At 45.4% G+C, this 21,386-nt stretch overlaps 1 protein-coding gene across 5 annotated transcripts in view; it reads right to left on the bottom strand.

The window, feature by feature from the left end:
• LOC148517001 (diacylglycerol O-acyltransferase 2-like) overlaps positions 1 to 21,135 on the bottom strand; it is a 72,910-nt gene extending 51,775 nt beyond the window's left edge. For 2 of the 5 annotated variants that reach the window (XM_088479175.1, XM_088479179.1), the window contains exons 1-3: positions 9,876 to 10,012; positions 4,812 to 4,941; positions 3,575 to 3,665 (exon numbers count right to left, since the gene is read on the bottom strand). In XM_088479175.1, the coding sequence (XP_088335301.1) occupies positions 3,575 to 3,665; positions 4,812 to 4,829 (109 nt within the window). In that variant the 5' untranslated portion in view covers positions 4,830 to 4,941; positions 9,876 to 10,012. Of the gene's footprint in view, positions 1 to 3,574; positions 3,666 to 4,811; positions 4,942 to 9,544; positions 9,749 to 9,875; positions 10,013 to 10,538; positions 10,720 to 21,049 lie in introns of those variants that run through there. The other 3 variants (XM_088479177.1, XM_088479176.1, XM_088479178.1) reach the window with 3 other exon arrangements.
• Between the last annotated feature and the right edge of the window lie 251 nt (positions 21,136 to 21,386).

The raw sequence follows: 21,386 nt of genomic DNA, 5'->3' as shown, positions 1-21,386 counted from the left end.
GTTATGTGCTGTGCTGATAATACCTGACCAGGAGTTATGTGCTGTGCTGATAATACCTGACCAGAAGTTATGTTCTGTGCTGATAATACCTGACCAGAAGTTATGTGCCGTGCTGATAATACCTGACCAGAAGTTATGTGCCGTGCTGATAATACCTGACCAGAAGTTATGTGCTGTGCTGATAATAACGGACCAGAAGTTATGTTCTGTGCTGATAATACCTGACCAGAAGTTATGTGCCGTGCTGATAATACCTGACCAGAAGTTATGTGCCGTGCTGATAATACCTGACCAGGAGTTATGTACTGTGCTGATAATACCTGACCAGGAGTTATGTTCTGTGCTGATAATACCTGACCAGGAGTTATGTGCTGTGCTGATAATACCTGACCAGGAGTTATGTTCTGTGCTGATAATACCTGACCAGGAGTTATGTGCTGTGCTGATAATACCTGACTAGGAGTTATGTGTTGTGCTGATAATATCTGACCAGAAGTTATGTGCTGTGCTGATAATACCTGACCAGATGTTATGTGCTGTGCTGATAATACCTGACCAGAAGTTATGTGCTGTGCTGATAATATCTGACCAGAAGTTATGTGTTGGAAGTTTCTCTCCAATAGATTACATTTCTGTGTGGCTATCACAGGGAAGTGCCATTTGTTTCTTCAGTAAATCAATTTAAAAGTAGTAAGTTATGAGGACCCTTTTCATCATCAGTAAACAAACTGTTTTGCCTTTTAAATGACCACCAAACCTAAAATACAAGTAACCTTGTTTAAAAGTGCTACTAATAGTAATAATATAAATATATACGTTTCTAAAGGTTGCAGCATATCAGAAGTTAATATATTGAAATTCGATCATAAAGAGTGTTTTTTGTTCCCTGGACTCACAAATACCCCTTTTCCACCAAAAATCTGGCTCCAAGCCGGAAACAGTACAGACTGAGCCCGGGAGCCAGGTTTTACCCCATTCACACCGGCGGCTGGACCTGTTTTTTTTCCCAGGTCAAGCCGTTCACATCGGACCCAGTCTTTCGGCATTAGAGTGGACGCTTGGAGATGATGTCATCTCCAAATGTTACTGAAGCCAGCCAATCCACTGGTTTGAGGCATGACCTGGGTCATTGTGACCCCAGTGGCACTGTTTACACTGCATTGTTACCCGGGTTCAACACGGGTAACGGCCAGCGTCGGATTCCCGGGTCACTCGATCCAGGACCTTTTACACCGAGCCGTGACCAGGGTTGACCCAGCAATAACCCGGGTTATTGCGGCAGTGGAAAAGGGGTATAAGTTTTCCCTGGGTAACCCTACTGAAGCATAGCATTTCAGTCTGCAGTGTGGACAAATAACTTGCACTCAGCTGCTTACAGATGTAAATACAAGAAATTTAATTTACAAGTAGTGCAAAACTGAATATGTGTAAAGTCCCCTGTTTATCCTCCTTGTGGTTACAAAGGGGAGTGTCTAGATTCTGCTCCTGTAAAATCAATCTTCTTTTCCAGAAGTGCGCACGTTAGAATGGGCAATAATGTCACTTTAAAGTCTACTACTTTTGGACCAGTGTCTTCACTATGATACCACTAATTTCTGCTTCATTTGTGTCCTTATCATAGTAAGGGGACACTCGGACTGCTATTATTACTTTGTGTTACTATGTCTGTGTGATTGATTGATTGTATTTAGTACCATGACCAGACTAACAATGGGGTGGATGGGACTACAGCTCCAGGCCTCCACACAAAAATAGGCCCAGCTGGCCACATGATCCGCCATAAATCATAGGTATAAAAACTACATTTTATGTTCCTTACAAAATGATTACATTTTTAAACTTTTAAAATGTTAAATATTTGGGGATTGGGGCAGATAGTGTAGGGGTTGTACACGCCCACATAGCACTGGCTACGCACACATAGTACTGGTCTCACCATCTCCACTTTCCAAAATAGGCCCTCAATTATTTTCAGCCCAGGCCCACGTAGCCCTTAATCCGGCCCTGTGTTATTACAGTACAGAAGTGTTTGTGCACATATTAATGCACTGACATGCCTCAATTGCACTGTATGGCAAAAAAGAGCAAAGAAAAAGCCATCCCACTAACACTATAGTGTGGTTCATGATTCACGGCACCTCAGTTCTGGGTGTAAGAGTTATCACCATAGTCAGATAATATATCTTTAATCCATCCCTGGAATATCATTAATATATTGTAAAATATAATTTTTGTACATGGGCTCAATTTGAGGCGCTTGACTGCACATAGCCAATAATTAGCATTGGTGATCTGCCCGTCTCTTCCCTTTAGAAGATACCAGCTGTTACCCTCCCCGCAGATGCCGCCATCATGAAACACAGAAACATTTGTTTCCAGTAAAACTTGTGATGTAAAAATAGTTGTATGACATAATGGCATACAAATACAGGGGATGCTCTCAGAACCTTAATATCTGATATATTATAAATTGCTCACATGGCATGGGATATTTTACATACATACATTTTCAATGTTGCAAGATGCTTTGTTTTTCTGGATCAACTTGTACTTTAGGCTTTGTGGTCCTTTAATGGAGATGAGGAACTAATTATTGGACCCTTTTGAAAAAGATGCAGAAACATTACTGCCATTACTTTATAGAGGAAACATAATAAATTGTTTATATAGAAATGCATTACATGGCTCTTGGATATGTCCAGCAATTAGCAGTATTGATGTAGAATATATCTTGTCCTGAAATATAATGGCTCCAGATTCATGGGGCCTGGGCTGGGACTCTGGCCCAAATGTAATAGTCTCTGATTTGCTGGACCCGGCGTGATTATAGCGATATAGCCAGTAGATTTAAAGTGGCAATAATTCTTACGGCAAAAATAATCTGGTTATGTCTTAAAACAAATTGCTGCTTTAACTCACGTGGTTATACTGTACAACCAGGTTCATGCTGGGACCAGCAAATCAGAGCCTATTACATTTGGGCCTCTATCTTATTACATGTCACACTGAATGTTCCAGACATAATTTGTGGCACTTCTACTGCCTTTTACCCAACCACAGATCGCCAGGCCCCTCACAATATCCTGATTGCTGTCAGGTTGAGGGCACTGTCCAGTATTATTAATACTTGTTCATAGCCCTGAATGGGTCCATACAGGAGTGGAATAACGCATCTTCGGACTCCAAAATGTAGATAGGGGCCCAGCAATGACACTGTAGATTTGCAGGCCTATGCACACTTTGTGTTATAGAAAATTATGCCCTTTTCATGATTAATTGATGTGCTTTTGGAAGTCAGCAGTTTTATATGTGAGTCTACCTAATAATGAAAAAAAATCATCTTTCCGGATTGGTTGCCCAGGTGAGTTTTGCAATTTATAGTGAGAGAAAGTTAGTACATACCCTTTGAAAGTTTTTTTTTGTTTTGTTTTGTTTTACTAATTTAGAAATATGGATATCAGTTCTCATTTCAGTGCAAGCAATAGTTTAATATGACCCTGATGTAACATATAATATAGCCAAATTGCATTACTGTGTAAGGAATAATTATAGCTATAATTACTATTATACATACCTAGTAACAGAAAAGACAATATGCACTGCAAAACAATGAGATTCTTCCAGAGTTCCAGGAATATAATGCTCTGTTTACTCCTCTCTTCTCTCTGTAAGGTCCAGAAATTTTTTTTTAATAAGAATTTATATATATTATTATATAGTTGGGTAAAATGGTTTCTCATCTGCAGGCCAGAGAGAATTTCTTGAGGAGTATAGACATCATCACCAGTGCCATTTCCGTGCGGTTTTCCCCAGGGTTTTATCCTATCACCTAGTCCTATGCTATTTGCAGTATACATGCTACCACTGGGAGAAATAATCAGATGTGATGGGCTGGTCTATCACTGCTATGCAGATGATACACAACTGTACCTGTGTTTTGTTCCGGGCACTGAGAACCCAATACCTATCCTAAAATCTAGCTGAGCTCCAGAAGTGGATGAGTGACGGCTGCCTGTGACTCAATCCTGATAAAACAGAGGTTCTTATGATTGGAGCTCATCCTCCAAGGATTACACCATAGTTTATCCAACTTACACTTGGGGTTCCAAGTTGCAAAACACCTGAACATGTTTGAGCTGTTTCAAACATGTTCAAGCCTGTTGTTCAAAGTAATATGCTTTCTTGCAAGCCAGTTTGCACGGGTGCGAACCAGTTTGAGCACATTCAAGTTAATTAATAACTTTGTTTTGTTTTTTTTATTGCAAACCTCGAACATGAATGGCAAACTTGAATTACAATCACAGTAGTTCTCACAGTATAAATTCTGTAAAAGTGACTAGAGCTTGAATGGCCAGCAGGTGCTGCAAATTGTAATCTTTGTAGTTTTCTAGATTTAATAGGGAAGGCACACCCCAAAGAGAAATCACTTTGTGACACTGCAACAGCAAACTGATTACTTATTCATGTGCAACATCAAAAAATGTAAGTGAAAAGAAGCTGCTTGACTTTAAATAAAATAACTGTTCATAATTTATTGTTGGGAACTGTGCAATGTTTACTCTACAGTAAAGCCATTTATTATTATTATATTTTATTGCCATGTAATGTGCATTAATCATCAAGCATTTACTTTCAGAACAAATAACAGGAAGTGGGAAAGTATACAGAACATACCAACAGTATACCAGCAAAGCTTGCTAATTTGGATTACCACACTATATACACCCCCCACCTGACTCCAGGAATGGCAAAACAATTATTCAAAAATAAATTATAAAAAAAATAAATTTACTACTTTATCCAGCTCTTACCTTTTGGAGGGAATCCATGTGATAGGCAGTTGGTGCTTTTGGTCACACATCTGAATATGCCAAGATCCAAATTAGATTTGCACAGTAGGTTAACCTGACCATCACCGCAGAAATTGTTCCTCTTCAATTACTGTTGAAAAAAAGTAAATAGATAGAAAAAAGATCATTATCCCTATGTGTCATCAGCAAACAGAGAAATACCCACGTTAAGCAGAAATATTCAGTGATATGTAGAGTTATATAGAGAACAGATGTGTCCTCATACACTTATCCTTTAAGCAACATATGGAGTGAGATGAATAGAGAGACTGACACGCTCCACCATGGGTAGTGATTCCCGGACTTTCGTACTTATTTCTTAATTTAGCATCTGTGTTCCATCGTAGCTACATACAAAGTTGCTTATAGTGTACTGGGCAGTTAGGATTAGTATATTTGTTGCAAAGGAATTGGTATAAATTTGCAGATAAAGGTGCTGAGTGTCGCGATTCATGGTGCGGCTCACTCATATCAGGCCTCCCTCTTTAGGAGGCTGACTAGAGCTGGAGAGACATTGGGTTGCTGTAGAGACAGAAGTGGGCTGGATAGAGCTGGAGAGACACTGGGGTCAGGAGAGACAGAAGGGTGCTGGCTAGAGCTAAAGAGACACTGGGGGCTGGAGAGACAGAAGGGGGGGGAGCACCACCCTCTATTTTGCTTCCAGGCACCTGGCATGAACTTACGCCCCTGACTACAAGCACTGTAGCTTATGGGAGTGCATGCTCACTTGCAAATAGTGTTGTTTGGAAAACTCATTATCATTAATCATATTTATTTTAAACTGCACCATTATTTGCTACTGGTGCAGACCTGGAAATATTGTGAATAAATTCTGGGGTTGTGTCTAGATTGTCATCATATCTTTTGTTTCTTTTGGACTATAGGGATTGTGAACAGGCAATGCAGTGCTCCCCTGCCTTGATCGCCTTTGTGGACAGGGCACCATGTACCCATTGTAGATACACTGAGGATAGGATGTATCATGTATCTTAATTATATTGCGATACATCCCGCCCCTATTCACAATAGTTTATTAACATCGGTATACAACAAGCGTTTATTAACATGTATACATGATTACTTACATACCAGGACAGTTCTTCCAATGTAGAGCTGTCCCGGCTAACTACTGACTTCTGGGTTTATGACAGGGGAGTCATAATGTGTGGCCTTCGGACAGCACATGTGCAATTCGCAGAGGGAAGGAAAGAGATCCAAAGGATCCCTTTCCGGGGACTTTTTATGAAAAAAAGCCTGCAGGCTTCTTGTGATGCCCATTGTGCTCAAGCTCCAGAAAGTTACCCTCCTGCCCTGAGTGAGATACAGATGAGTAGATAGAGGTGCACATACAAAATTAGAGATAAAATACAGAAGGAAAAAGAAAGGGTGCAGCCAGGTGGGAGGTGCGAAGAGGTGGGGCATGGCATGGTGCAACCAGATGGGAGGGGCATGGTGCAGCATTTGCTCCACCATGGTCCCACCCCCTGCCATTCAAGGCTACGATTCCCAGCTTCATAAAGCAGAGGCAGTATCACAAAGCATGTTATCAAGCTGCCTGGATCACCCACTTCACTCAGGATGTGGGCAGTAGCAGATGGCAAAAAAAACGGTTTCTGTATGACGACAAACAGAGTGATTGGATGAGAACGGAGTGGGTTAAACCTCAAGTCTGGGGGGGCTGGCTTGGGTAACACCATGTGACTGAAGTTGCCCTATTAGGTTAGATGTATGTGTGTTTTACTTTGGTATGTGAGGCTGTGTGGGCTGAGACAAAGCCTCTTTTGTTCCTGCCTTCCCACCCTCCCTATGTGTTTTTCATTGGATTTTTGTAGTTGGCTGTTTTTGGGTGGCGGGTAAGAATGACACGTCGCCACTTAGGTTGCAAGTCTCATTCACTTTTTAGCATGCTCATTTAGTCTTTGGGTGCGCTCACCTTCGTTGACTTTTTTGTTCTCTGGATCACCCTGCCGGGGATAGCGTCATCACCCTTCTGGGTGGGTAGTCATGTTAGAGGGTTGAGTGGATACCTATTGTTGACAGTTGTTTAGTTCTTGGTTGCTCTGCACCTTGCTTGGGCGGTGTCCGCTGGTATGCATGTCTATGTGCTGCAGGTTTGGAGTAAGCTGAATGTTGCCGTCCTTTCTTTGCCACCATACTTTCGATCAATTTAGATTAGTTTAATATTCATTAGATAATTTTAATAAATTGCTAACTAATTATTCTGCCAAATCTCATGTCTCCTAGTCTTTATTTCATATAATTTATTAAGAAGGTATTTTTATTACATGGTGTTACACAGGGCACCCCTCTGACAATAGAAGGTTTATTGTCTACTCTACCTGGAGAGCCACTCAAGATTTTGGAGTCTCCGGATGTTCCAGGAGTCGGAGTAGGTCAGTATGGAACACACACACGTTTATTTTAATAGGAATTAATGTAGCTTTTTTCTCGCAGCCCCCAGCAGGTACAAAGTCAGGGGAAATCCCTGTTTTATGTTAAAAATGTCAAGACTTGCATCAGAACCCCTTGGACACTCCCACTAATGAAAAATGGCCTCAAATAACCCCCAAATAAATTTTCCATTAGTTTATGCACCCAAAATTTAATTTAACTATTTATTTAAATTAAAAATAATAGCTTTTCATATATTTTTTTTTAATTGACCTCAAATTACCCCAAAATCACCTTTTTTATTTTTTATAATTTATTTTTGTAAATGCACACATCATCCATTTTTAAAGAACAATATACTTTTCTTTGGGACAGTAATACATATTATTACTGTTACCCAATGAATATATTTTTTTTTAGTGTACAGACTGTTCTCCAATTTTTATTTTTATTGTTTGTAAATTTCCCGCAGGTAAAAATATTTTGCGATAATTTATTTCTATTGAACAGCGCGCCGATCGACAGCGTGCATGCCCGTGGTAATAGAAACTTGTTTCACGATAACCACAGTAAGTTTTGCAGGTAAAACCTTGCACTCAATTGGATATGCCCCAAAGTGCATGTGTGTGTTTGAGCCGGGGAGGGCAAACAAAGGCACACATGAGAAGACAGAGGGATACATACTGACACAAACAGGACAGAACAGAGGCTGGCACAAACAGTGGAGGTAGAGTGGATGGCAAGACAGGGGAAGGGCAGAAAAGCAGGGACAGATGGGGAAGGAGAGAGAATTTATGCAGTCAGGGTAATGGAGAGAATGGCACAGATAGGGAAAGAGCAGAGGCTGGTGATGACAGGGGTAAGGTCAGAGAATGGAAGGGCTGGGACGCTAGTCAGACAAGGTGACAACATTGGCCTTCATATTTGGTCCCTGGGTTGCTGTCAAGTCAGTCTGTGCAAATGATCAGGCATGGGACCCACTGGGATTTCAACTGTACCGAGGTAAGCCTGTCAGACACTGGAAATAGTGCACTACTCCTACTTCACTGAGGACAAACTCAAATTATGCTTCGTTTATTTATTTACTTTTTTCAACATTGGTTTATGTTAATTTTTCCAAAGAAAAAGTGGGAGGTACATAAAATAACAGGTAAGGGGAAGGGAGGAGGGGAAGCCCATAGGCCAGGGTATACCAGGCAGCATATATGGTTAAAATCACAAAATATAGTTCTATTAAATTCTGTATAGCTATAGGAAATCCGATAACCTCACTTAACGTAATCACTGGACATGATTATAAAACAATATATTATACTTACCAGAACATTATCTACACTTTCTGACACTATGTGTGAGAATGACTGCGATTACATTTTATAGCACTCTTTGTAGGTAAAGAACATTGCCCCTACCCAACATGATAAGTGAATACCTGTATGTCCATAATACAATTTTATTATACTACCTTCAGGCATTGTGTACTACACTAGTGTTATGAATCTACCCAATAGCCATAATCACAATACAGTTCTATTATACTCTGCACAGACATAGGAAACGGAAATGAGCTCACACAACATAAATCACTGGACATGGATGACTGTAATAGAATATTATTATTCTTTATAGCAATAAAGAAGACTACGTACTCCTTCCGTCACTTACCTTACCATTGGACATGGCCATAATAAGATTGTACTACACTCAGATAGAGAACATTACATCTATTCAATACATGAACACTGTATATAGAAGAGTCCTGCAGCTCTGAAAACTCACTGTCTCCATCCATCACGTTTTATAGACCAGATCAGCAGGCCATGGAGGCAGTCGGCTGATGATTGGGTAGGCTGTTAATGAATATACTATGCTCTGACTGTAGCTCCTTACAATGAATGGAGTAGGAGGCAGCTGGGACATATTTAGTAAGTAAAATGTTATATTTACTAGTCCTTTATTGTTCTGTAAACTAAACATCCTCTTATTCATTATCATACTAGCTAGCCCTGTAATTATTACACAGACTGTAATTAGCCTCACCCATTCCATATACACTTGCTGAACTTTTCTGCAGTGTGCTGTGTGCAGAGGAATACACCAGTAAATTTAGCTGCAAAAAGCACAGTTGTTATGTATGGGAAAAAGTGTATTAAATAATATAGTGCCAATAAAGCTCATGTGTTCTAATGCACAGTAACTGGACATTATTTGTATTAACAAAGCTTGTGCAAGACTGCTGAAAGCTAATATCTGTCTTAGATGCTATGGGTTACAGCTTGCTTTCATCTCAATAATATATTTACCTTCATGTGCTGTCTGTCTTAACGCAGTTTGGCTCTGTGTGATCTGCTGGATTTAGACATTAAGCAAAGATTGCGGGGGAGTCCCATTTTCTATTTCTGAACTAGGCCCAGGAAGCTGCGGAAATGACTTGTGATATTATTCTGTGTTATTCTATGTAATGTATTATACTGTATATCTTAGCTTTCATCGCAGCATACAGTATTTAACAGTGAAACAGTCATTTTTAAATAATCCAGTTGTGCTGAATACTATAATCTATTCATCCACAGGCCACATTCTCATAAAAAGGGATTCACTTGTCCCCCTCACATAAACCACACACACACCTACCTTCCCCCCAGAAGGGGGAGACACTAGACTTCAACCCACTGAGTCTGTCATTGACAGGGATCATCCACAGCTGGGAGCAGACTGCATCGCACACAGGGGCTTGAGCTCAGGAAGTCAGGGCAGATGGAGCTGTCTGGTACCCACACACACATTCACACATACGAGATGCAAGACGGATCCTGATTTGCAGCTCCATCTGCTCTCCGATTGGTTAGAGTCTTTTTTTTTTTTTATTCCTGAAACTCATCAGATGCTGCGATGCAGCAGGATCAGGCAGCATTAACTCCTGCATAGCCAAAGGACTTAGGATATATAGGACAGGCAGCTACACTGACAAGGGTTTTACCATAATCTAGAAACAAAGCATAGAAAATGAATGAAATAGATTAGATATTATAGATAGATTCGGATTAGGATTAATACATAAAATAATTTTGTGAGAAAAATTGTAATATTTATGATTTATGGCCGACATGTGGGTGGCTGGTAATCATGCTTTGATGGGCTTATTTTTATGTGGAGGCCAGGAGCTGTAGTCTCATCCACCCATTTGGTAATCTGGTCTTGGATGGGGGCACAGGAGGGGCTGGTACAGTGTAATAGAGCCAGTATGAAATCAGAATAATGGTGTCTCCCACCCTCACTGGTTTGGGGTAGTCTTACTTTCTGGAGTCTCTTTGCCTCTGGTGTGCTGCCTGCCTGCATGGACCTTCTTCAGGCTTCTCTGGCTGCACACTATGGCAGTGTGTGATGCCACAAGTCGGAGGAGATGCACCATAGCAGGAACTGCACATTTTTGGAATCAGGAGGAATGAAACGTTTTCCTGGTCAGCACGGTCCCATTCTATTTTAGAAAAAGAAATAATAAACCAAGCTGCTCATGGGCTTATTTCTGAGGGCCGGCCTAGAGCTGGAGCTCCGCCTCTGAGGGGGCAGAGATTCATCAAGTAGCATAAAGCACAGCTTTTCCCTGCAGAGACAAGCAATCCCAAGATTAAGTGTCCTGCGGTTGGGGTGGGGGTTGGGAGACCACCTCTAACCCGCTGCTTTGCTTAGCAGAACAATTGGTGAAAAGATGCTGTGTGCATGCCACCTATGTACTGAAGAGAGGGACTGGGTGGCATGCCCAGCAGCTCCCAGAGTGCTGGGAATGCCCCTAGCGTGATATAAACGGGGGCATGGTTTGCGGGAACAGCATTTCCTATGATGCTACACCATGTCACAAAGTCACGCTCCATTTTTGGGCACGCGAAAAGGTCCTGATCTGCTGTACCCAAAAGCTGGGAGGTATGCATGGGATCCAACACGGCCGGAGAGGCTGCACTGGATCTCTTGCTGGGTCACAGTGCTGTCTGTATTGTGTGTTTTTCTGTAGAATTGGATTTAGGGAAAGGCAAAAAAAAACCTTTTTAGGAGACAGCTTAAATTACTCACCAATTATTTGAGTGTTATATTTACAAGAAACTTCTAGCACTAACAAAAACAAACTCTTGGGGGTATATTTACTAAAGTGCCGGTTTTTAGAAGTGGAGATGTTGCCTATAGCAACCAGATTCTAACTATTGTCTTCTAGAAGGTGCTAGATAAATGTTAAGTAGAATCACCTCGCATTTTAGTAAATATTTAGTATATATACCCCTTGTGCTTTGTTTTTTGTGCTTTGTTTTATGATACAGTCAATGCCTGACAGGACACTAAGGGACCTGTAGCTCTACAATAGCTTCAGAGTCATAGGTTAGGAGGCAAAGGATGGGCTGAAACTAAATTGATCTTAGACCATAAAGAATGAGGTTTGATTCACCAATAGTAGTGCTAAAATACCCTAGAAAAATATGAGATATGGTAAGAACTTACCCTTGTTATCTCTATTTCTACGAAGTCCATAGGGTTCCACAGGATACCTTGGGTATAGGTGTGACGTCAGTCGCAGGGCACCAAAGAGTTAAGCTTTCAGCCTCCCAGGATGCACTAGGTCCCCCTCCTATACCCCGCCCCCGGGCCAAGGCACCTCAGTTAGTTACCAAGCCATAGGCCGGAGGAGGAGAAGGAAGAGAGAGAACAAAGATCTGGACACATACAAGAATCACATTCTCACCAGAGGGAGACGGAAAACCGGTGACCAGAGCAAAGCCCATCTGCAGCACAGGTGCGACAGGGCGGGAGTCCTGTGGAACCCTATGGACTTCGTAGAAATAGAGATAACAAGGGTAAGTTCTTACCATATCTCATATTTTCTACTTCAGGGTCCATAGGGTATCCACAGGATACCTTGGGGATGTCCCAAAGCAGTATCCTTTAAGGGTGGGGACGCTCCTGTGCAGAAAGGAGAATCCGCCGCCCGAAGGAAGCATCCTGAGAGGCGAAGGTGTCAAACCTGTAGTACCTCACGAAGGTATGGACAGAAGACCACGTAGCAGCCTTGCAGATCTGAACTGCCGAGGCACCACGTCGAGCTGCCCACGAAGGACCCACAGACCTAGTGGAATGAGCCTTCAGAGAAGGAGGGACCGGTAGGCCTTCATGAAGATAAGCTTCAGAAATAGCCATACGGATCCAGGCTGCCAAAGTTTGCTTTGAAGCAGGCCAACCCTTTTTACGGAAGCCATAGAGGACAAACAAAGCGTCCGACTTCCTAAACGAAGAAGTGCGGTCAACATAAGTCCTTAAGGCCCGCACAACATCCAAAGAGGCCTCACCCACGGAAAGACCCGGTGAGTTAAAGGCCGGAACAACTATTTCCTCGTTAACATGAAACTGGGAAACAACTTTGGGAAGAAACTCGGGCCGAGTGCGAAGCACTGCCCTGTTCCCATAAAAAACCAAGAAAGGGGGTCTACAAGAAAGAGCCCCTAACTCAGAAACACGTCTGGCCGAAGCAATGGCCAGAAGGAAAACAGTCTTAGCTGTTAGCCATTTAAGATCCACTGAGCCCAGTGGTTCAAACGGCGGTCCTTGGAGAGCCCTCAGGACCACAGCCAAATCCCAAGGCGCCACAGGTGGAACAAAGGGCTGCTGAATGCGGAGAACACCCTGCATAAAGGTGCGCACATCCGGGATTGTAGCAATCCTACGGTGAAACCAGACAGATAGGGCCGAAACCTGTACCTTCAAAGAAGCAAGGCGAAGCCCATGATCTAGTCCCGCTTGCAGGAAGGCGAGAATCCGAGACAGACGAAACTCCCGCGGTGCATAACCTCTCGGTCGACACCACTGGAAGAACGTATGCCACACGCGATGGTATATCCTCGCGGAAGACGGTTTCCGAGCTCGTAACATGGTACGCACCACAGAGCTGGAAAACCCCCGGGACCTCAGCATGGCCGTCTCAACAGCCACGCCGTCAAAGACAGCCGAGTCAGGTCCGGGTGAAGGCAAGGACCCTGAGACAGAAGGTCCGGTCGTAGCGGCAACCGCAGAGGACTGTCCACGGACAGACCCTGAAGGTCTGAGAACCAGTGCCGTCTGGGCCACGCGGGAGCTATCAACAGGAGCGTCCCTCCTTCCTGTTTGAATTTCCGGATTACCCGTGGAAGAAGGGAGACCGGAGGGAACAGGTATGCGAACCGGAACGTCCACCGGACGGACAGAGCATCCACCAGAGACGCCCCTTCGTCTCTTGTGCGAGACCCGTACACCGGCAACTTGTTGTTGTGCCGGGACGCCATGAGGTCGATTTCTGGAAGACCCCACCTGTCCACCAGTAGTTGAAAAACGTCCGGGTGCAGGGACCATTCCCCCGGATGAACGTCCTGGCGACTTCGAAAGTCCGCCTCCCAATTGAGCACTCCCGGGATGAAGACCGCTGATATGGCCGGAAGATTGCGCTCCGCCCAAACCAGGATCCGAGAGACCTCTACGAGAGCCGCCCGACTGCGAGTTCCTCCTTGCCTGTTTATGTAGGCCACGGTGGTAGCGTTGTCCGACTGGACCTGCACCGGGCGACCCTGGAGAAACCGCTGTGCCTGCTGGAGAGCATTGAAGACCGCACGGAGTTCCAAGATATTTATTGGAAGCTCCGCTTCTGTCGGCGTCCACCTGCCCTGGAACAAGTGTGGACCCGAAACTGCTCCCCAGCCCCGAAGACTGGCGTCCGTTGTCAACAGGACCCAATTTGGAACCCAGAACGGACGTCCCTTGTTGAGGTGGGTCGTCTGTAACCACCACGTAAGGGACAGGCGAACCTCCTGGGTGAGCACAATCGTCTGGGACTTCAGAGACTGAGTCAGCCCGTTCCACTTGGACAGGATCAGGTGCTGCAGAGGTCTGGAGTGAAACTGGGCGTATTCCACCATGTCGAACACCGACACCATGGAGCCCAGTAACCTCATCGCCGAGTGTAAGGACACCCGGCGGCTGTGCAGGCAACTGCGCACCCTTGACTGTAAAGCAGAGATCTTGTCCTCCGTCACGAAGATCCTTTGCTGTCCCGAGTCCAATAAGGCTCCAAGATGCAGAATCCTCCGAGACGGGATTAGAGTGGACTTCTGCCAGTTGATTAGCCAGCCGTGCCGTTGCAGCAGTGCAATGGTCAGGTCCAAGTGGCGTAACAGGAGCTCTGGAGATCCTGCCACCAATAACAGGTCGTCCAAATACGGTAACATGCGGACTCCCTGCAGCCGCAGAGAAGCCGCCATGACCGCCATCACCTTGGCGAAAACACGTGGTGCTGTTGCCAGGCCAAAAGGTAACGCCCGAAACTGGAAGTGGTCGCTGCGGATTGCAAACCTGAGGAACTGTTGATGGCGCAAAAGAATAGGGACATGCAGGTAAGCGTCCTGTATGTCCAATGACACCAAGTAGTCCCCAGGTTCCAGCGCCAGAATGATGGACCGTAGGGTCTCCATCCGAAACTTCGGGACCCGCAAAGACTTGTTGAGTGCTTTGAGGTTGAGAATCGGACGATATGACCCATTGGGTTTCTGTACCAAAAATAGATTTGAATAGAAACCCTGGCCCCTCTGGGAGAATGGAACAGGCACTATAACTCCAGCCTGGAGCATAGTGTGCAATACCTTCCGCAGCTCCGTAGCCTTGTTCCGGTCTGATGGGAGACCCGTGGTGAAGAAGCGAGCCGGGGGTCTGTGCCGGAAAGAGGGCGTATCCGTGGGAAACCACCTCCAGAACCCAAGTGTCTGTCGTAGTGGTCGACCAACACTGGGCGAACTGTAGCAGGCGGCCTCCCACCCTGGGATCCCCCAAAGGGAGGCCCGGACCGTCAGGCCGCAGGCTTGTCATCTGGCTTGGGGGCCGGACGTCTGGTACTCCATGCCTGCTTCCGGGGCTTGACCAATTTCTTAGGGCCAGCCTGTCGAGGAAACGACTGTGGTTTGGGCCTGCCCTGGGCCCTAGATGACCGAAAGGACGATGGTCCCGAACCAGAAGGAGCAGCGGCCGACGGGAGACAAGCAGATTTGGCTGCCGCCAGCGTGGCCACAATCTTATCCAGATCCTGACTGAAGAGAACTTCTCCGGTAAACGGCAACGCTTCCAGACCTTTCCTGGAATCTGCGTCCGCCTTCCAGGATCGCAGCCACAAGGTGCGACGAGCAGCTACCGCTGCTGAAGAAATTCTAGACACCAGAGTACTAATGTCTAGAGCCGCCTCGTTGATGTAGGTGGCCGAATCACGGAGATTGCCAATCAACTCCGCCTGTTCAGCCGGACAGTCGGATTCAAAAGAAGCCTCTAATGAATCCGCCCAGCGCTCCATCGCTCTGGCAACCCAGCAAATGGCCATAGCCGGCCGTGCTGCCCCCCCTGCAAGGGAATAAGCGGACTTCAGGCAGATTTCTACCTTGCGGTCCGTAGCATCCTTAAGGGAGGACGTGGATGGCATCGGCAATGTGGCACTACGGTCAACAAGACGGGTCACGTGAGAATCCACCTGTGGAGGGGATTCCCACTTAGCAAAATAATTATCCGCGAACGGATAAGCCACCGCCAGGCGTCTCTGCGGCTGGTATCTTTTGCCAGGTTGTTTCCACGCCTCCTCTAAATGGTCCACCAACTGACCCGAAAGAGGAAAGACTGTGGCATCGCCCTTCACATCTTTGAAAAAGGCATACTTAGATTTAGCCGCTGGGGGAACTTCGTCCTCAATCACCAAGGCTGTGCGGACCACCCGAATAAGTCCAGGAATATATACTTTGGACTTAGCATCAGCGTCCTTAGTATGGAGAGGTTCCTGATCGTAAGGATCCAGAATCTCCCCATCATCAGACGTCCCTTCGTCATCCTCATAAGGAGCGGACAGAGACGCCACCGGCCTTTTATGAGGCCGCATCACAGACTCCCCTTGCAACACATCCGACAAGTGCTGTACAGAACTCATCAGGGAGTTAACCCACGCTGGCTCCTGAGAACCCGGGAGCGGGGAAATAGGGAGACTGTGGGGTACCACCAATTGTCGTGGGAACCCCTGCATGGGTGACGACACCACAGACTGCTGGGACAAACCCATCGGAGTAAACGCGGGCTGCGGAGCTAACTGGCCCACTAAAGCTGTTAACGCCTGAGCGAAACAAGCCCAGGGCGGCTCCTGTACCGGTGCTGTAACCGTAATAGGCCGCGCCATGGACAAACACTGCCGGCAAAGGCCCTCCGCGCTACCCTCCCCCTCCGCTAACGGTACTTTGCACGTGGTACACTGTAGCCGGAGGGGAAAATCACTTTCAGGCATGATGGCACCACGTATGTGACCTCTCTCACCAATTAAGTATTAAATAGGCGAGAGACCACCCTGCAGCACCGCACCGCAAGGGCTTTAGTAGAAGAACAGGGACAGTAATAAAGCTGACAGTTTAGAGAAGAAAAGTTACAGGCAGCGCTAGCACAGTCACATACAATGCAGAGAAATAACAATTCCTGCACTAACAGCGCTGATTACTCAACTACACAGACACAGGGCCTGGTAGGACACAGCGCTGCATACACAGACCTGAGCCACAGCGGAGGAGAGGTATGCGGGGGGACCCAGACCACGATGCTTCCGTCCAGCGCTTCCAGCAGCGTTCACCATGCGTTCTGGAGAAGATGGCCGCCGAGGAGCAGAGAGGAGGCTGGCCTGGGGGAGGAGCGCTGCCACAGGACCATTCGGCAGCATGCAGAGAGGGCTGTGTGCAGCGGGGGAGGCGCCGGCTGTGAGACAGGGAAGGCGCGCTCCCCTGGCATGCATTTAACCCCTGGGACGCCGCAGTGCTACCGCTCTGCTGCGGTCCGCTGTCCCAGGGGGTAGTGGAAGCGCAGGTTGGTCGCCTGGCTCCACGCTGCAGCCAGTCCCCAGGGAGCCCCCTGCCTGGGGACTTAGGACCATGTGATCAGCGGGGACCCACCGCGGGACCCCGCTGCTTACCTCTGTCCCCCTTGAATCCGGCCATGGTCCGGAGCATCTGGGGTCACCGCTAGCTGTGACCCCAGACGCCCACCAGCATCCCCGGATCAGTACCGGCGTTCTGGTACCGGCGGGGTGTAGGGAAGACAGCATGGACGTCAGGACTGACTGTCCATGCTGTTCATCCAGATGTGCAGCCACAGCTGCATGAAGAAAAAGCTTCAGGGGCTCTTCTAGCCCCCACTCCAACAGGTGCACCCGACTCCGGCCGGGCACCAAACTAAACTGAGGTGCCTTGGCCCGGGGGCGGGGTATAGGAGGGGGACCTAGTGCATCCTGGGAGGCTGAAAGCTTAACTCTTTGGTGCCCTGCGACTGACGTCACACCTATACCCAAGGTATCCTGTGGATACCCTATGGACCCTGAAGTAGAAATTAGTACTTTAAGTCACAATTGGCAAATGATTCTGTGATGTATTTATTATTTTATGTATTTGTGTCTAGCCATTATTTTTTCACTTATAAAGTGCTGAGATGTTACACATCTCTGTACACTGACAGGATCATGACATGATACAATTACATACAGTGATATGGAACAGAAGGTGAGGTGCCCTGGCCCAATGAGCTTACAATCTCAGAGGTGTGAGGAGCACTTGATACATAATAATAGAGCAGGGGTGGGGAACCTTTTTTCTGCCGAGGGCCATTTTGATATATATAACATTATCTGTGGGCCTGGTGCAGGCCATGCCCCCTCCATGTGATGTCACACAGGGCGGGGCCACAATCACCGATGATTACAGCAATGCCCAGAGCATCCTCAGAGCCTTGGTATTAATTTTTCATACATATATATATATATAAAATTATATATATATATATATATAATCTTTTTTTATTAATTTCTTTATATTTATTTGTATATATATACACAGTATATATATATATATATATATATATAATTATATCTATTTATTTATTTAATATTATTATTCTGACTATAAAAATGTCTTTCCCCTCTCTCTTCCATTTCTCTCTTTTTATGAATTGGTTATTTTTAATATTTATATTTTTATATTTTTAATATCCTCATTAATTGATGATGTTAAAAATATTTTTTTGTTGGGACATTAGGCTGTGTATATAATCAACATGAGAAGTTTATATGCAACAATAGTTTAATATTAAATATTGCTAAGTGATTGTTATGGATTAAAATATGTATGTATATACTGATACTATTCTATGTTTTTGTGTTGGAAATAACCTCTGTATTTCCCACAAAATCAAGATTTATTAGACCCATCCTGTTAAACATGGGATCATACTATAAATGTTTAAAATCAGTTGTTCAATTATCCAGTACCTAGAAGTCTGCTGCTATTTATACAGCAGAATAGAAAAAGGAGAGCATTCTGGCTTGATAAAAGCTACAGTATAGCCGAAACGCATTGCTGCTCTCCTACAAGGAATCCTGGATACCTTCCCTGCATGGCCAATATCTGCCTTTCTCCTGTCAGAAGCCGCTCACCGCTGTATTCCACTGGCGTGAGATTCTGCTTGTAAGGCTATTGCTGAGACGAGGTAGGCCCCGACTATGGATCAAGCACACTTGGTTGTCCTGCCTGCTGGTCACCACCTGTTTGTGCTTTGCCCCACCAACCAGTCGGAGACAGGAGCTGCCTGCCGTTCATCACTCTCCAGCTGCTGTGTCAGACTTACCACAAGGACGGAGATTAGCCCACTCTCAGAGCCGCTGATACATGTAGTCTGACTGCCTGATTGTCCGTTCCACTTGTTCACCTCCTCGGTTGAAGTGGAGTCTGTCTTGTGGTAACCCACTGTTGTTATCCAGATATCTTCTGGTGCTACGATGAACCTGTCCACGGGTATTGTATATTGACATCTCACTTATTAAAGTGTTATATCTACACGGGACTATATCTATACACCTACAGGTGTTCATATCGCTACTTTTGAATGGACCTCATTCAGAGGCGGTCGTTAGTTGCAAGCGGTCGCCCTGAATCAGGGCGGCCGCTTGGATCCTGAACGACCACCTCCTTGTTGATCGCTAAGCTGTGGGTTAACACCCACAGCTCTAGCAACCGACATGGGTGATGGACACGATGGTCAAGACTCAAGACCATCGCGACCATCGGGGCTTACGACTAGACCCTAAGGTTGGGTCTGGGCACTCGTAAGCCCCAGGGAGCTTCCTGCTCTGATCGAGCAGGAAGCTTCCCACTGACATCAGCAATGATGTCAGTGGGGCCGCCCCCAAACGGCAAGTGTTCCGGCGGGAACGCCTCAGTTTGGGCAGGCACGCCCCCTGCCCGCCTCCCAAACGGGGCGGGCTGTCACTCACCATCGACAGCTTGCCCCGTCTGCTGCGAGACCCCTAGCGACGGAGCGTCCGTCGCCAGCCGGGTCTCGCGCATGTGGGGCAACATCGAGTCGGTTGCGAGCGCTCAGTGCTTGCGACCGACTCTGAATGACCCCCTATGCGTCTATAACATACATAATATCACTCCACGACAAACTTTAATACCTATCAGGAACATGTTACATCCACAGGGATAATATAAACCTTTTCAGGCATTGGTTTCTACTTATGTAAAACTATACAGAGTATTCTTTTATTATCATCTTTAAGGCCTTGACTTTAGGATTATATTTATAATTGACAAACTATTTGTTGCAAAATATATTTCGCCACAGTGTTACTATTCTGTAGATCAGGAGCCTGATCAACTCCTATTTCTGCAGCCAGTTTGCCATATTATATGTGTTTTAAAATATATGACTTAATTTAGACCTGTTTATGAGATTGTGTCATTGTTTATGGTGAAATAAATTACCAATTTTTAACCTTATATATCATTGCATATGTCCCAACGTAAATATCAGAGCGCAGTGTTTATATTTTTTCTGTTTCTGCTAGTTTGGTTGACAATCACCTCTTTTCACTGCTGCATTGTTATTTGATTTCTCTAACCTATTAGCGCTAAGTTATTTGCGTGTGCTCCAGGGAGCTGTAAGGGCAGCGGTGTGACCGTCTGAAGCGTCCTAAGGACGCACCAGGCGGCACTGCTGCCCAGATTTTGGATGCCAAATGAGGCTAGCAGAAAAAAACTCAGAGGGCCAGACCAAATGATTCTGGGGGCCTTATATGGCCCCCGGGCCTGAGGTTCCCCATCCCTGTAATAGAGTAACAAATCTATTTGCTGTTGGGGAATTATTAGCTGCTGGTGTCCACTGTTAAGGTGCCTACACACTTGGCGATGTGCTCACGATCCCACATTGTGTCCGATTTCTCCTTGCACTCTCCCTGGCAGTCGTGGGCACGATTTGGTGTTAACAACTGTCCAATGTGACACACGATCTATCGTGCCTCCTAACTATTCCAGTGCATCGTGACTGAGATTGTCAGATATGCCCTACAGCATGGCAGATCTGAAGATGCGATGTACGACCTGCGGGGACGCACATCGGCATCGTGATCGTGAGTGGATACTCACGATTTGGGCATATTTTAGTGTGTAGGCACCTTTAGACAGCAGTATTATCAACATGTACGCCTATAAATGTTCCTTATTGCATAAAGGACACCTATATGTTATAGGTTCTGATTTGATGGTCCCGGCGAGATTGTTTTAGCCTTGAAACTAATTCCTATTTTAAATATAGCGGCTATATCACCAAACTGGCACAGGGACCAGCAAATCAGAGCCCTATACATCTGGGACAATATGTGAAAAGTCTTTTCTATAGGATAAAAATGCTCTACAAATGTGGTTTAGTAACATTAAGTTATAGATTGATGAGTGGTATAAGCATACTTGCCAACTCTCCCTGAATGTCTGGGAGACTCCCTGAAATAGTGGTGATCTCCCTCACTCTCTGAAGAGTCTAGCAATCTTCCTGAGGTCAGGATGAGTGTGTGCACCCGTGTGATGAGGTAATCACTCTCCGCCCACCATGGAAGAAACACAGGAGAGAAGAATAAGGAGAACGTGTGCTACAAGAAAATGGTTGCAGCTTAATAGCACACGTACGCTTGCATGAGTGGCTGTGTGACCAAAAATGTGTGACGATTTCTTGGAGATGTTAGAGGAGGTTATTAACAAGAAAATAGTAGCATGCACCATATTTTAATGCACAATTAACAAAGTAATG

Source organism: Taudactylus pleione, unplaced genomic scaffold (genome assembly GCF_031769625.1).
Source record: "Taudactylus pleione unplaced genomic scaffold, aTauple2 ptg000229l, whole genome shotgun sequence".
In the NCBI taxonomy this organism is placed as follows: domain Eukaryota; kingdom Metazoa; phylum Chordata; class Amphibia; order Anura; family Myobatrachidae; genus Taudactylus; species Taudactylus pleione.
The sequence above is the reverse complement of the archived record's forward strand: the minus strand, read 5'-3'. Positions and strand labels throughout refer to the sequence as shown.